This window comes from Cydia splendana, chromosome 7 (assembly GCF_910591565.1).
Source record: "Cydia splendana chromosome 7, ilCydSple1.2, whole genome shotgun sequence".
NCBI lineage: Eukaryota > Metazoa > Arthropoda > Insecta > Lepidoptera > Tortricidae > Cydia > Cydia splendana.
Window position 1 is genome coordinate 15,679,059 of NC_085966.1, and position 15,301 is coordinate 15,694,359.

General features: G+C 36.6%; 1 protein-coding gene across 4 annotated transcripts in view; it reads left to right on the forward strand.

The window, feature by feature from the left end:
• Positions 1-15,301, forward strand: part of LOC134792362 (tyrosine kinase receptor Cad96Ca-like) — a 100,806-nt gene that overhangs the window by 65,308 nt on the left and 20,197 nt on the right. For 3 of the 4 annotated variants that reach the window (XM_063763640.1, XM_063763642.1, XM_063763641.1), the window contains exons 3-6: positions 10,424-10,653; positions 10,981-11,457; positions 12,540-12,644; positions 15,069-15,207. In XM_063763640.1, the coding sequence (XP_063619710.1) occupies positions 10,424-10,653; positions 10,981-11,457; positions 12,540-12,644; positions 15,069-15,207 (951 nt within the window). The remainder of the gene's footprint in view (positions 1-10,423; positions 10,654-10,980; positions 11,458-12,539; positions 12,645-15,068; positions 15,208-15,301) is intronic. The other variant, XM_063763643.1, reaches the window with a different exon arrangement.

Genomic DNA, 15,301 nt, shown 5'->3' on the forward strand with positions numbered 1-15,301 from the left:
ATGGGCCAAAGATATAACACATGTACACGTCTGTCCGTTCCCAATATCCCCATGACGTGCAGATAAGATGACAAGCCTTGTGTGCTCAACTGACACAATCTAATAAGAAAATTTCTTATGGGGTTTGTTTGTTTTGGGGTAGACATTAAGCAAACAGGACAAATCCGATAAACAAATAGGAAAACAAAACAAATACATTGATTCTGGTCCAACTAAAAAATAAATTGGGTACGACTAACCGGGTTGAGTTTAATAGTCTCGTGATAAGTATGTGCTTTACGTAAGATTATAAACCAAATTGCAAACGAATCTCATTTACACCCGTTTCTGTTACATTTCATACTGGAGCCCGTACCATTCATTATACATGAGTCACTGACAGTGTCAAAACTGGCATTATACGCTAATTTATACGTAAGTAATTTACTTTTCATCACACTTGCTCGAAAAATACCTTATTTCATACAGGTGTGCTGAAGGACAAAGGCCTATATTATTCCCGCGAGAGTTATGGATTGTGAAAAAAAAAACTATAACTCCCAAGGAAGTATATGTATTTATTTATTCATTTACGTATACCGTAAACTCGGGTTACTTTGACCCTATGGAGGGTATCTTTGACCCACATGAAAACTTCATTTAAAAGGGTCTAATAAAAAAACAAAAAATGTCAAAGGTTAACTAAAACCAACCTCATGGCTTATTTCCATAATTATAGTGCAATAATATAACCTGGACCGAGTAAATATCAATGGCCAAAGTTACCCTCCAGGGCTAAAGTAAAGGATTTCGATGAAATTTGGTATATGGGGGTTTTCGAGGCCGAGAAATTGATCTAGCTAGGTCTTATCTCTCGGAAAACGCGCGTTTTTGAGTTCTTATATGTTTTCCGAGCAAAGCTCGGTCTCCCAGATATTATTTTTGTTTATGTAAAAAAATATTTAATTTCATTAATTTAATAGCCGTTTCCAACTTCGAGAAAGAGGTTATTCGACGAATCCGACTCGGTTGGGCAGCGTTTGGGAAGCTACGGAACATCTTTTTGTCCAATATTCCGCAGTGTCTCAAGACGAAAGTCTTCGACCAGTGCGTGTTGCCAGTGATGACATATGGAACAGAAACGTGGCCGCTTTCTGTGTGCCTCATAAGAAGGCTCAAAGTCACCCAAAGGGCAATCGAGAGAGCTATGCTGGGAGTCTCTCTGCGTGATCGCATCAGAAATGAGGCCATCCGCAGGAGAACCAAAGTAACCGATGTAGCCCTCCGAATCGCTAAACTTAAGTGGGGGCACATTGCACGTAGAACCGATGGCCATTGGGGTTCTCGAAAGGTTCTAGAGTGGCGACCACGTACCGGAAGGCAAAGGCAATCTCTTAAAATTTAGTTTTTTCTTCTCAAGTGTGATGAAAAACATTGTATGTAACTCCGGGGGTAAGAAAATTGCAAACTCGGATCTTTAATTCCCTCGTCTCCAAAATTTCACTTACCCCCACATTGCCCAATGTACTATTCTATACATCTTGCTCGTACATGCGAGGACGAGCGAGATGCATAGAAAGTAAGTAACGTTCTCGTTAGCGTGTATCAGTGCCAAACTGGTGGTAGCCACACGGAAAACAAATCTAAGTCAATATAATGTGATTATTTTTTAATCGTACTAACTACTGTGAAGAATAGTTATTTGTACAACAAGAGATCAAAGTTTGATATTTATTCGAGTGCTTATTCTATCTTGAGCGTAGGAAGGGACTCAAAAGCGCACGAGATGTAAATAAAATGATCTCGTGTTGTGCATACAACTTTTCACCTCAGAAGTGAGAACATATTAGACAACCCGAACCTGAAAAATGCAAGTAAATATTTCATCACTTATTCACTCATGTTTTCTTAAGATATTCTAACAATTAACGGCTCAATTCGGAAAATGAATTAGATTTCTACTAGACTTCAACAAGTTACGATACGGATAATTTAAAGATATTTGTAAGATAGATATGTCAAATTTGACGTTTCCGCGATTCTGGAGGTCCTCTTACAAGTTATGACTTAGATATCCAAGTCACATCTAGTCGATATCTAATGTAGATCTAGTTGATCTCTAAATCGTCTCAAGATCTTCTGATTATCTCGAAATCCGAATAGGCATGTAAGTTTAAATACCGCACTCAAACACAAAAACAAAACGAAATAAATTTCAGTAAAGTAATATGGAAATAACGAACATCAATTTTCACTTCAATCGACAACTTTTTTTTGTAAAAAAAACTTTGCAAGATACGGTCCGAATTGCGGATACCACTATTTATCAACCGTAGTAGAGATACAAGTAAAATTATTTATTTTTCGTGATAATCTTTGCATTTTTTTGAGTTCATTTTTTTAATTGTACAATATTTTTTTATTTTCGAAGTTTATTTTCATTAATTATTTATTAAGAATTCATACTCGTACGTGATTTAGAACGATGCATTCAGATGTTTTTCGGGGGTCTATTATTACCGGCAATCGGAATGTCATTTGAACATCTTTTTGCCTCCTTTTTTTTGTTAACGGGCCGTGAAAGGGACAGAGAGATATGAAGGTCACTTGATTGTTTCACTCAGAGTGCAAAATCGCATTTTGCTCAAAGTTTTTAAGTAGCAAGGTACTTCGAGCTACTTAGGTGAAAAACATACTGCCGTATTCGAGCTTCAAGATATTCACAAGAGACGACACGTACTATATCCATTCTAGATACGTTATAGTTTAGATATCAACTAGTTCTCTTTTGCAGCGCAATTCGCGCAACCAATGTCACTTTTACGTTAGATAGAGTAAGATATCTATTAGATGTGAATTGGATCTCTAAATCATATCCTGTGGAAATCGTTCAAGGGTATCTCCAGAATCGCGCAAATGTCAATTTTGACAGGTTAGACCTAAAACATAATCGTTATCATATCTTTGTGATGTCTAAAAGATATCTAATAGATGTTTATTTCAAAATCCGAATCGGGCCCATATTGTCAAACGGAGAATACGTACCTAACCTCTTATAAATATCCAACATAACATTTGATACAGATTTAGTGCATAATTGTTTTCCATCGTATTTTTTCGGAAACGCTCGTATTTGTATGTAATGCTACTTCAGTTTTACCGAGTTTGACTGAAATAGCAAGACGCGTTTTCGTGAGTACGTTTCTGTGAAAATACGATGGAAAATAATTAAATGCACTACATCTGTATTCTGTACTTACTTTTGTAGCTATGTACTTAACATGAGCGCACCTTAATGTGTCGTAACTTTCTATTATCGGTAGAGCGTAGTGTTAAATAGACACTTTACATGTAAAGTGGAAAGCTTAGAACTAAATCTCAGTTTAAAGACACCCATACTCATCAAATGTCCGTGCGGATCCCGATAAATCGTGACTTGCAATAGCCATCCTCACTGGCATTGACGGGAACCTTACACACAATCACACATTCCTGCCATGATATGAAGACATTCCCGTATTTAACATAAAACAGAAATTTAATAAATAAGCGAATATCTAACACGTTCCACAAGTAAAAACCCACTCACACAAATAACCACATTTAGCCATTCTAGATTATATCTTAGGAACTACGCAAAAGATTCTAAAACCGTTTGTCTGACATTCGTGCCATATTTATCTAACACTGGACCGTCTGTAATACAATCCCAACTCAAGCTTCATTAAGTTAAAGTTGAGTTTAGACTGCTCATGTCTTGAAAGGAACTCCTATGCATTTTTGCTAGCCTGGTAGCTCGGACGCGCACACATCGCACCGGCTCGAGTCTCATTCCACACATCAAGGCCGTAACCTACATCAGCTGGCATTTTCTGTCCCTTACGCGCGCGACATCACACGCGGAGATCTGACAAGGTCGTCTATAGTTTACGTCAGGTATTTAACAAGTCTAGACGAAGAGTTGCCATGTGAACTTTCTTGCACACCGGACGCTACCTCATTCCGCGCAAAGGAGGATTGTAAAAACTAGTCCGAAATAAAGCCATAGTAGAAGGTTCCCTACATACCGACACATATGTAAGGTCATGTATTTACAGACAATCTTTCATTATAGTAAACAATTTTACTATTTGATTCCAGTCATGGCCATGTAATAAAAAATAAAATATAAAAACACTCTTACGGCCCGATTCGAACTTTAAGATGCGTCAATTAATAGATCTAGAAACGATATGGATTAGTTATGTTAGTGTCAAATGTGACGTTTCTTCAAAAATGTCAGCGTTGACCAGTGTCCAGTTGATCTAGAAACGATATGGATTAGATGAGTCAGTACTCATCTAATCCATATCGTTTCTAGATCTATGAATTGACGTATTTTAAAGTACGAATCGGGCAGTTGTAGTCTGTAGAGTCATAAATAAATAAAAAATGACAATTTTACACAGATCGACCTAGTCCCACAGTAAGCTCAATAATGGCTCCCCCATATATGTCGACGCGACGCGGAATCGGAAAAAGCCGAATGTATTAGCCTATTCGTCGTCGTTACGGCTGTAAACCTTAGAGTATTTAATAACCGGAGTCGCCTTTAAGAGCTCACGCCTCTGTCGAAAACCTTGCACAATTGTGCAAACTTTTGTATGGACTGACGTCTAACATGGCTATTTGTATTGTACGTTACGTACAAATCATGTAGAAATAGCCATACATTTTGACGTGCCCCTCCCCCGCAAAAATCGGCAGACTGTTTGACATAAAATAACAGCCAAGGCGTCTCCAGTTACTAAATGCTCTTAGCTGTAAACCTACGTTCAGCCGCCACATCCTCCGTGGTGCGGTCGTTAAGACGTTTGTCAGTCTACATATCGCTGCCCCAATATTACAGGGTTCTATGTTACATTTTCAAGATAGTTGAAATTCGACTTAATGTCACTATAACAATGTTCAAATTTCAGTTCGATAAAAGTGAAACACACGGCGCGATCGGAAAATAAATTAGAGATTCACTAGATATGAAATAGTAAAGATATGTGACGTTCCACGGCAAAAGGTACCTCATGGCAGCTGGCGCTTACGCTATTTATTAACGCCGCTCCAATATTCAGCCGGGGCAATGGTACCTTTTGCCGTAGAACGTCACATATCTTTACTATTTCATATCTAGTGCATCTCTAATTCATTTCCCGAATCGCGCCGATAGAACCCTGTAATAAATAGGGACAGCGATATGTATGTATACCTATGTAAGAGCGCGCTTGAATGTCGGGCTGTGCCCGACCTGTTTGTGTGATGGGCGCCGCAGACGCCCTGTATGTAAGAGCGCGCTGAATGTCGGGCTTTGCCCTACCCGTTAGTGTGAAGGGCGCCGCAGACCCACTGCATGTAAAAGCGCGCGAAGCGCGCTGAATGTTGGGCTTCGCCCGACCTGTTACTGTGAAGGGCTAGGCTAGTGCTAGGCTTTTAATGCCAGCTGCCTGCGGCCGGACTCCAAGGCCCACCTCCCCTATAAGCAGCCTATAAGTGACTCGGAGGTATATATACGCGACAGGAAAAATTTCGATAGCGCGATGTAGAACATTCCAAATTCGAAAATTTACTGACGGCTATTTTTGTATTCTACACATATGCAATAACTCTATGTGTCTATAAAAGTGATAAATAAAAAAATGGCCATTATATTGTTTTAAGAAAAACTATATTTCAGGACCCAATGAGGCCCCTTAACACGAATCTGAAGTCAAAATTGAACAAAACGGTCGCCATCTTGAATTTCTTTATTTTTAATCCGATCTTGATGAAAATCGATGTCTAAGGACCCGAGAGGCCCCTTAATACGAATCTGAAGTCGAAATTGAACGAAAAGGTCGCAATCTTGAATTTCTTTATTTTTGACCTGATGTTGATAAAACTCGATATCTAAAGATCCGAGAGGCCCTTAACATGAATCTGAAGTAGAAATTGAACGAAACGGTCGCCATCTTGAATTTCTTTATTTTTGACCCGATCTTGAAGAAAATCGATATCTGAGGATCCGAGAGGCCCCTTAACACCAATCTGAAGTCGAAATTGAACGAAACGGTCGCCATCTTGAATTTATTTATTTTTGACCCGATCTTGATGAAAATCGATATCCGAGGACCCGAGAGGTCCCAAGACACGATTCTGAAGTCAAAATTGAAAAAATAACGGTCAAATGTAAGTCACAAATATGGCAAAACCATTTTCAAGTGCAATAAGGTCCTTTTTATCTAAAATTCTGATCGATAACTGAAATTCCTTTATGCTTCATATGCAGGACTCTTCTCTGATGGAAAGCCAAATTTAATCGCTAGATTCCAGAGACCAGACACTTGAAAATGGATCGAAATAACCGTGAACTTTGCTTGCCCTAGAAACTATTTTCAGTGAATACCTATGCAATGTTGTACTATTGAATAAATTTAGCTATGTATTAAGATCAATTGGGGTAAAAGTACTAGGTCTACCACTTTAAGACGGTGGTTACAAGTTTTAATATTTAAATACAGAATAGTTAAAGCCTTTGACTGCGTACGATTGATTTGAAAATTTTGATGCTTATTTTCAAGTGTCTACCACGTCCAACGGATTATGTTTTACGCTCCGGTACTGCTTCTTTATGATTTATTTTTAATGTTTATAGAAGAAGTCTTATTAAACCAACTTAATCGATTTGTAGGTTATAAAAAATGAATAAAAACAAATGAAAAACCGCAAGTGTTCACAAGACACCTACTTACAAAATTAAGCCGTACAATTGCCCAAACTGTGACAATTCGTCTAAAATCGTAAAAACAATAAAGTTAATGTTGCTGAACCCATTTCGTTCATTGTGGACCATTAAACAAAAACAATTATTAGACTGAACCGTAGTTTCAGGTAGTAAAATGAATTTTGGTTATATCGAAGTCGGCTTACTTCGGGTACAAAATATATTACATCTTCATTGACACTAGACCAGATTACATAAGAATATAGCAGAGACGTCACTCTCTAAAAATATTTTACCTCGATCGTTCAAAATCTGATCATTATTACCGGGTATAACAAGTTTGCCAAGTGTTGAACAAGACGAACTATCGACATGTGTAATTTACTTCTTTTTGCTGTGACAGAATAAAGAATTAACGACAGCGGCAAACATTAATATAATTATTAGTTACTTACAATTTTCTATAAAGCAAAAAAGGTTTATAATAAATATAATTATTTTTCCTACTTATAGGTATTTGTGTAGACGTCTATCACAATTTGATCACAGGGTAATATTCACCGTGACGTAAAAGGAACAGCCATTGACTTACATGCCAATTCGAACGTACTATGACATCAGTATGATTTATTTGAATCATGTTATCGTGTATGTCGCTCGTACTTGTCCGTATATGTATTGGCGCGGGAGAGACACACGATAACTAATGATTCGGTCAAGTTATGTTCTATCTAATGTATGGGGAAGACAAACAAATTATAGCCAGCATTCAATGAACGTAGAGTCGCACCAAGAAAAGTCTGCAGCGGATTTGATAGCCCACGCAGTGTAAGTGTTATTTATACGTCATAATTTCATACAAGTTTGACGTTTAAAATGACACTTGCATTGCGTGGGCTATCAAAATCGCTGCAGACTTTTCACGGTCTGACTCTAGTATGATCAGCGAGTATGATACTTTATGGTACTTACTTAGGGTTACTTTGGGTATGGTGCTTTACGCTCACTAGTGTCCCATCCCCTCCCCCTGACGCAACCCCCCCTTTTAGCATGAAATATGTCCCGCTTGATGGTTTTTTTTTTTTGAGAAAAGCACATAATTATTAGAGTTAGGAAAAAAGTGTCAAGGTAAGAAATAATCATTAATAAATTCTAAACATAAATGGTTACAAGCAACTTTTTGGTTAGACTCATCATATTCATGTATTAACTTGTTGAAGTTCAATATACCTAACATAGAACGTGATAGTACTAAAAGAAATCGTATGGGGGAAAACCAGCTTTGTTCAATGGTTAAATTTTGTCATAGTTCATCCTAGCTATAACATGAATATGGTGCATCATATAAAAAAAAATATGAAATATTGTGTTAATAATTTAATAGGGATAATTTCTTTCATTGACATTTTTATTATAGGTATACATACTTTCCCCAAAAAAGAAAAAAACTGTCAACCGGGACATATTTCATGCTAAAAGGGGAGGGGAGGGGATGGGACACTAGTGTGTGTAAAGCACCATACCCAAAGGTATCATACTACATTCATTGAATGCTGGCTATAATTTGTTTTTCAAAAAACACAATTTGACCGAATCATAAGTAAATAGCATGATTCAAATATCATTCTGATGTCAGTGTACGTTCGAATTGGCCTGTCCGTGTTTTACCTTAACGCACGTATCAACGAACAGAGGTCACCTCCTCTTCACATCCCACGACCATAAGTTTTGGAACGCCGTATCGAATGTTCCACATCTCTCAATTAGAAAGGGACCAATGACATTCTGTGTAGCAAGGTGCTGCTTTTCGTGGACGGCCGGTGAAAGTGAACGAGGGTCGCCTGACTTTCACTCAACCTTGTGTTACGGCGGACGTTACGTTATATTATAACTCCTATTATGTATTCAACGCGTGTTTCTTAACGGTTAATATTTTGATCGAATACAGCCACGCATTTTTGGAGGGATTTCCTGTATCCTTTTATAAAAATTGTTGATGCTAGACGTCGAAGATTTTATTTTATGAATGTAATTTAGATGCAATTCAACTTCTAGAATGTTTTTTTCTTGCCCACGTTTAAGTTTGTTACGTAAAGAAATTAGTCATTAGTCATTTATTCAATATTGCATTGTCATGTACATAATAAGGTGTTACAATTTAAAAGGCCATTTCATTACACCCTGTAAGGGCACACAATAGTAGATACATGCTTATTTACAGTTTTATACGATTTAAACAAGTCTATAAGGTGATATAATAATTATTTAAACTTATCAATTAAAAGACTGGCACAAGAAAGAAATGATTGGCGATTACTCCACCGACAAGAGAAATATAAGGATATCCTTCGGTTACGGATGGATGCGTTACGGATGACAGCATTGATAATGATAACTATAATTAACTAAAATCATGTCACGCGCTAATTAGATACAATTAATGTGATAAATAGTAATACTTCATAATTAAGTAAGTCTTGATTTATTGCCGGAAGGATTGCCGTATTTATTTAAATAGATATATTATTATATTATCACAATTCATCCATGTCGCCCTTTAAGTGTAATAAAAAATGGTACTGGTATTTATTTTTTTATGTATAGGTATCTGTTACCATAAAGATTTCAGCACTAGTTTACAGCAGATTGGAATAACATAGTCAAAAGAAATTAACACTAAAAATAGTAATTCATTTATCTTCTTTGAAGTGAAGATTAAACTCAACGACTGACCTCTTTAAAACTCGGAAAAATATCCAGCCAAGAATTCTATTCTTTAATCAAGATCATGATTGCTTCAAAAGGCAGCAAAATTTATTTTTGTTTGCTATACGAATAAATTTTGGAACGTTTTTAATGCTCATTTAATTAAATAAGTTTTGATATTGTCGCAAAGGCCATTCATCAAGTTGTAAATACTTACTTTCTTTATCTTTTAGCTAATTCTTACCTTTAAATTTTTATTTAAGTTTGCAATTGAAAAACCACCGACCAACATTTGTCTTTGTCATACTTTTATACATATACAGGGTGATTCAGGAGACGTGAGCAGGACTAACACTGCGCATTTCGTAAATTATAAGCAACTGTTTCGTATGAGTATTAGTGAGGTTAACGTTAATTTTCTAGTCGTGTTGAAAAAAAAAGTTATTAATTTATTTACGACATACATGGTCACCCTAAAATTAGAATAATAAACTATCGATATTCTGTGTCAAATAAAATGTCATCACGGTCTGGTTACTTTTGAAAACTCGTATCTCACTCAAGTTTGACAGTTTATTTTCTTCGTAATCAAAATGCTGTCATTACGGTCAAGACTTTAAAGAGGTTTTATGTTTATTAATTAGGTCTTGTAGGGTAACCATGATTGCAGAGAATTAAATTTGTCCTCACTAAAAAATAAAAAAATAGGAAAAAGTGTGGTTGTTTCACCTAAATACGACGGTGATCGATCAATTATCAGTTACAGAGTGTGCAGGATTAGTCCTGCTCACGTCTCATGAATCATCCTGTATATACCTACAACAAAGCAAACAAGCAATGCCAGTAGGCTAACTCGCAGTACCTAAATGAAATTGATTGTATTTTTGATAGGAAACCTCAACGTGTTATAAATAATTTCGACATATTTAATATATTTATATTAGGTACATATAAAATACCAAACTTTACGTTGACATAAATTTCATGTCAACCATTTTCTTCCAGCATCGCCTCAAATACTGGACCTGCAGAACCTGCAGAACCTATTGCAGGTTCCACGGCTCTGGTATGCACGGACCACGGACCCCAAGGGTACCGAGGTGGCCAGGGCGTTCATGGCCGCCACGGGGGACCAGGCCGTGAACTATTACCTGGACACCCGCGGCCCTCCCGCGCCTTTCGCGATCAACTCCCGCACTGGAGTCGTCACTGTCAATGACACACTTATCGATAAGGTACTTTAATTGTTTAAATTGGCTTGTGGCAATAAATAGAAAAACACGTTTTGAAAAATACTAAGGGCCACTTGCGCGTTCCAGGGTTAGCCTACTAACTCGGAGTTAACCGTTTATACAGGGTTAAACTGTACTGTAAATATAAACGGTTACCTGGCTAACCCTGGAACGCGCAAGTGGCCCTAAGAAAGTAATATAAAAATAATTAAGAAAATGTGAACATTTGCAAGTATTACGTTACTAATGAAGAGTCATGATAACAATTAAATGTACATGCAGATAGCCTTAAGCCGACTTTGGTATTAATTTAAACTTTTCTTATTTCAGGAAAACCGATCTTACTCATTATGGGTGTATGCAGACGATGGCGTGTTACCAAAAAAACTAGAAATTTTGGCTTCAATCACCGACGCTAGTGGAAAACAAAACAAAGTGGGGCATCCCCCACCTTTCCCTCCTAATTTCCCGGAAATTTTCACTGTTCCGCCTCTGAAGCCGATTCAAAGACCAACCAAAGTAACAGAAGAAGTTTTTGAAGAAACTACAGTACCTGATATATCTACAACAACTGCAACATCAGTTCAGACAACTGTTAAAATAGATGAACGTAACGAGACACACAAAAACAATAATATAATAAAAGACCCAACAGAATCGCCTGATGTAAATAATAATGACGTGTCATTTGCTACTATGATCCCGTTGATTGCTATCGGTGGACTTGTCCTTATTGTAGTTGCAGTTATTATCTTCGTTTGGAAGAGGAATCATGCACAGAAGGAGCCGAGCAAGAAGGACGATATGGTGAGTTTTTAAAGAGGTCATGTTCACAACACAAGCACAAAGAGGTATTCAATATGTAGTTGAATGGCATGTCTGCAATATTTCTTATTACAAAAGATTAAGAAATAAAAACGATCGTTGTGCATTGCAATGACCTTTTAGACTGGTCATATTTTTCATAAAATCGATTTCGACTGGCAAATCATATTACTTTTTGGCAACCAGGTTTTTAAACCTAATTAGACCCCGTTGAATCCGAATTTGCTTGCTTTGTACTAATTCTTTCTTGTAGGCAATTTTATGCAGATTACTTATGTCATAGAACATTTTTTGCTATGCGCCACTGTTTAAGAGTTATTTACGAAAAACTAAAAAAGGGACCTTTAATGTCAAATATCTCACTTCCGGTCAAGATTTCGAACGAGCAGCTGGATTCAGCGGAGTTTAATTAGGTTAAAAAACCCGGTGGCCAAAAAGTAATATGATTTGCCAGTCGCATCAAGGAGAGCGATTTTGAATTTTTTTGTCTAGTCTATTTGTTGTTGTGAATAAGAGCATATTATTAATAACTCACGATGAAATGCCGCGTATTCAACCTACCTATATACCCAAAATATAATCACATCCAAATAATGATCAACTATATTTGCAATCGAAAACAAAGACCGATTATCATCTACTTCCATATACCCGGCGTACCTTTCTGATTAATATTTTACTTATAGTAGCTTTGATTTTTTTAAAGTAATACTCATTCAATAAAGTCTAACCTGGACCCAAAAAAACTAGCCCTTTCCTACCATCATCATCACCATCCACTAATCGTCAATTGGCTACCGAGACACCTTAGCAATGTTGTTCCTTAAGTCATATCCCAGTAGTTCAGGCCGCGTAGCCAAGATACCAGTTGCTTACGCTCCGTAGCGATCGAAACGCAACTGTCACTGTCGCGCTAATATGGAAGAGTGATAGAGAGACATAATGCTTTTCGTTGTCGAAGCGATAGCGATTGTAACCTTGGCTAGGCCAGCTGAACTGGTTTACGAGTTTTTAGGACTCTGTTAATGTGTTTTGGTTGTCAACCGATGTATCCTCCTCCGCAGAGCAAAGACTCGACTGGCATCGTTCTGCAAGAGCCGACCCTGAACTGGGACCGACCGCGCGCCTACTCCAACCGGTACGAGGCGTGGGACAACGGCCACTTGCAGGTCAGTCCAGCCTCATCCATCACTCCTACTTCTAATCCTACTTGTTATTTAGCCTGGCCAGCCAAATATGTCAACGAATAGACACTGAGTGATAGTAATACTGCCAATATGTTTAACCTGTCTTGAGTTCAGATTTCACTTAGCTCACTTACATGATACATAGAAATGCCTATTTCTATGTGTCTTTAAGCTTAAGTCAGTGTTACTAAGGAGCACTTCAAACATTTTTATTTCTCTAAATTAAGGGTTGCCATTGTCTTAAGTATTTGTTTTACCATTGCAACTGGTGCATTTGTCTGGCCATACTATATTTACCAAGCCTTACTGGAACATCGAACTGACCTAAGCCAAAATTCCGAGATATATTATTGTAATCAATTTAAAGTAGATTCAACTGGTCCAAATGAAAGCGGCATAATATCACTGTCATATATGACGGATGCTTCTTTAATTCGAAATAAAAGAAGATGCAAATTGCTTGGAGTGAATAATTTACATGTTATGTTAACAGAATGCTTTCCGTACCATTTTATACAAAACCCCGCTTGAGAAGATTCTGAAGGGATTACGCTAATTAAATTTGCGAATTTGCAAAAAAAGTGTCTAACCAAATTAAACCTAATAACTTAAAATATGTAAGGAAGGACTAAAATTACGTACCTAATTATAATTATTATTTAAATTGTCATGTCAATAGAATAGAATTGAAAACTTTTCCGATAAATTTATCTCCACGAAATGAGGCGCTCGAGTAAGGTGAGAACCGGGAACTTTGCGAACCAATTGGATCCGACGTAATAAATTATAAACAATAAACAAAGTAATTGTAAACTACAAACACGATACTGACTTGGAAACCTTGTGAAAGAAAGAAAAATATGTCCTTCGGCAGTTTGTGTTTACTGATATATTTTTAAATAATTTGAACATCAACAAGTCAAACACGTATTATTATTTTTTGTATTTCGATCTCAATAAATATTCACTACTAAATTTATTTTATTTAAACCGCTGATATACCACTGTTATATATTTCAAAATATCCAAGATTAATCTGGACGCACTTTATTAATAAATAGTAAATGATCGTTAAAATTAGCATTAATACATACTTCCTTTATTAAAGCACATAATGTAATTCTAATTCTTAAATCGTCTAGACGTTCCATGGCATTGACCTCGCCATATCATACGTGCTTTTGCAATATTCGAGGTATTAAAGATAATTTAATTAAATTCAAAGTATGCCGAGTAAATTAAGTCTAACACAAAGTTCTGTTGTTGAAGTCAACATTAAAGCAATTACTGTTATTAATTGTTCAAAAGTAAAAGTATATTACTGAATAAGTTCAAATGCGTGAATTTCTTATGCCTTGTCCGTGAAATAAATTCCCCGAGCACATATGCTCGCCGCTGACACTGGCAGCTTCGAGCGTAAAAACAAATGAATGAATTTCCTTTGACGGCCATTGCTATTGAGCCGAGCTGCAATTTGCACCAAATTTCGTTACTCGGACAATATTGTACAAGCGTTCGCGCGTTTTTTTATGAGCGTCGAGATCATACGTTTAAGTATTTGCTAACAAGGAAACGAAAAATGCATGCGCTCATGCGGCAGGGGCTACAACCAATTTTTTGCATTAAATATTGCTTTCATGTTTAGTCGCTTCACGTAATTTTTGCATCGTTACGTGTTTTAGATGGTTTCGTGTCGTTCAATAGTGATCACATAAATTGAACACCATCACCGATTGGTGTATGTACCGACTTACAATGGCGCAGTTAGGAACATCTTAGTAACATAAACCTACTCAATAATCAACATAATTATTTAAAATTTAAATGTAAGAATATATGTAATAACAAATAGCCGACAAATAAATGAGTATTCAATATCTGCAGTGTTTTATGTGTATTTAAATAAATAATCTTAGATAATAGATTTAGATTTAGATTTAGATTTAGATTCATTTATTTCTCAATAAGTATTACATGTTTTTATTACAACCGAATATAAAGATGAATACATATTAAGATCGTCAAAAATGTACAAAAAAAATAATCTAGTAAATAATACATGCTATAATCGTTTGCAAATTACAATATTAAATTACATATTTGAGGTGTGATTATATTCATCATTTAGGTATTCCTTTATGCTGTACACTGTCTTATTGAGTAGCAATTTCTTTACTTGGAGACTGAACGTGTTGATAATAGAGCGTTGATAGCCGCGACGTTTTTGACGTTTTTAGTTTTTTGAGGAAACTTTCTTGAAGATTTGATGCGAAGTCTTCAACAGAAGTTCCCCAACTATATCAACTTAATCACCTATAAGAAGCATACTGTTACCAACACCAAAAAGAATATATATTTCATCACTGAATCTTTAATTGCATGTTTCCTTTCTTGCTCTCTTTTCAGTTATCAGAAGAGACCACGATCACGAAGGATGAACCGACAGATGATTGGGAGTTCCCGCGGCACCGACTCAGGATCTTCAACATTGTGGGCGAGGGTGCCTTCGGCCAGGTCTGGCGTGCTCAAGCCATCGACATCGATGGTAAGTGAATTGGCTTTTTTAACTGTCAGAAGTCCATCGTATAAGTTTCCACCACTGCATCTTTAAACTTTTCGCCACTAATGACTTGATATAA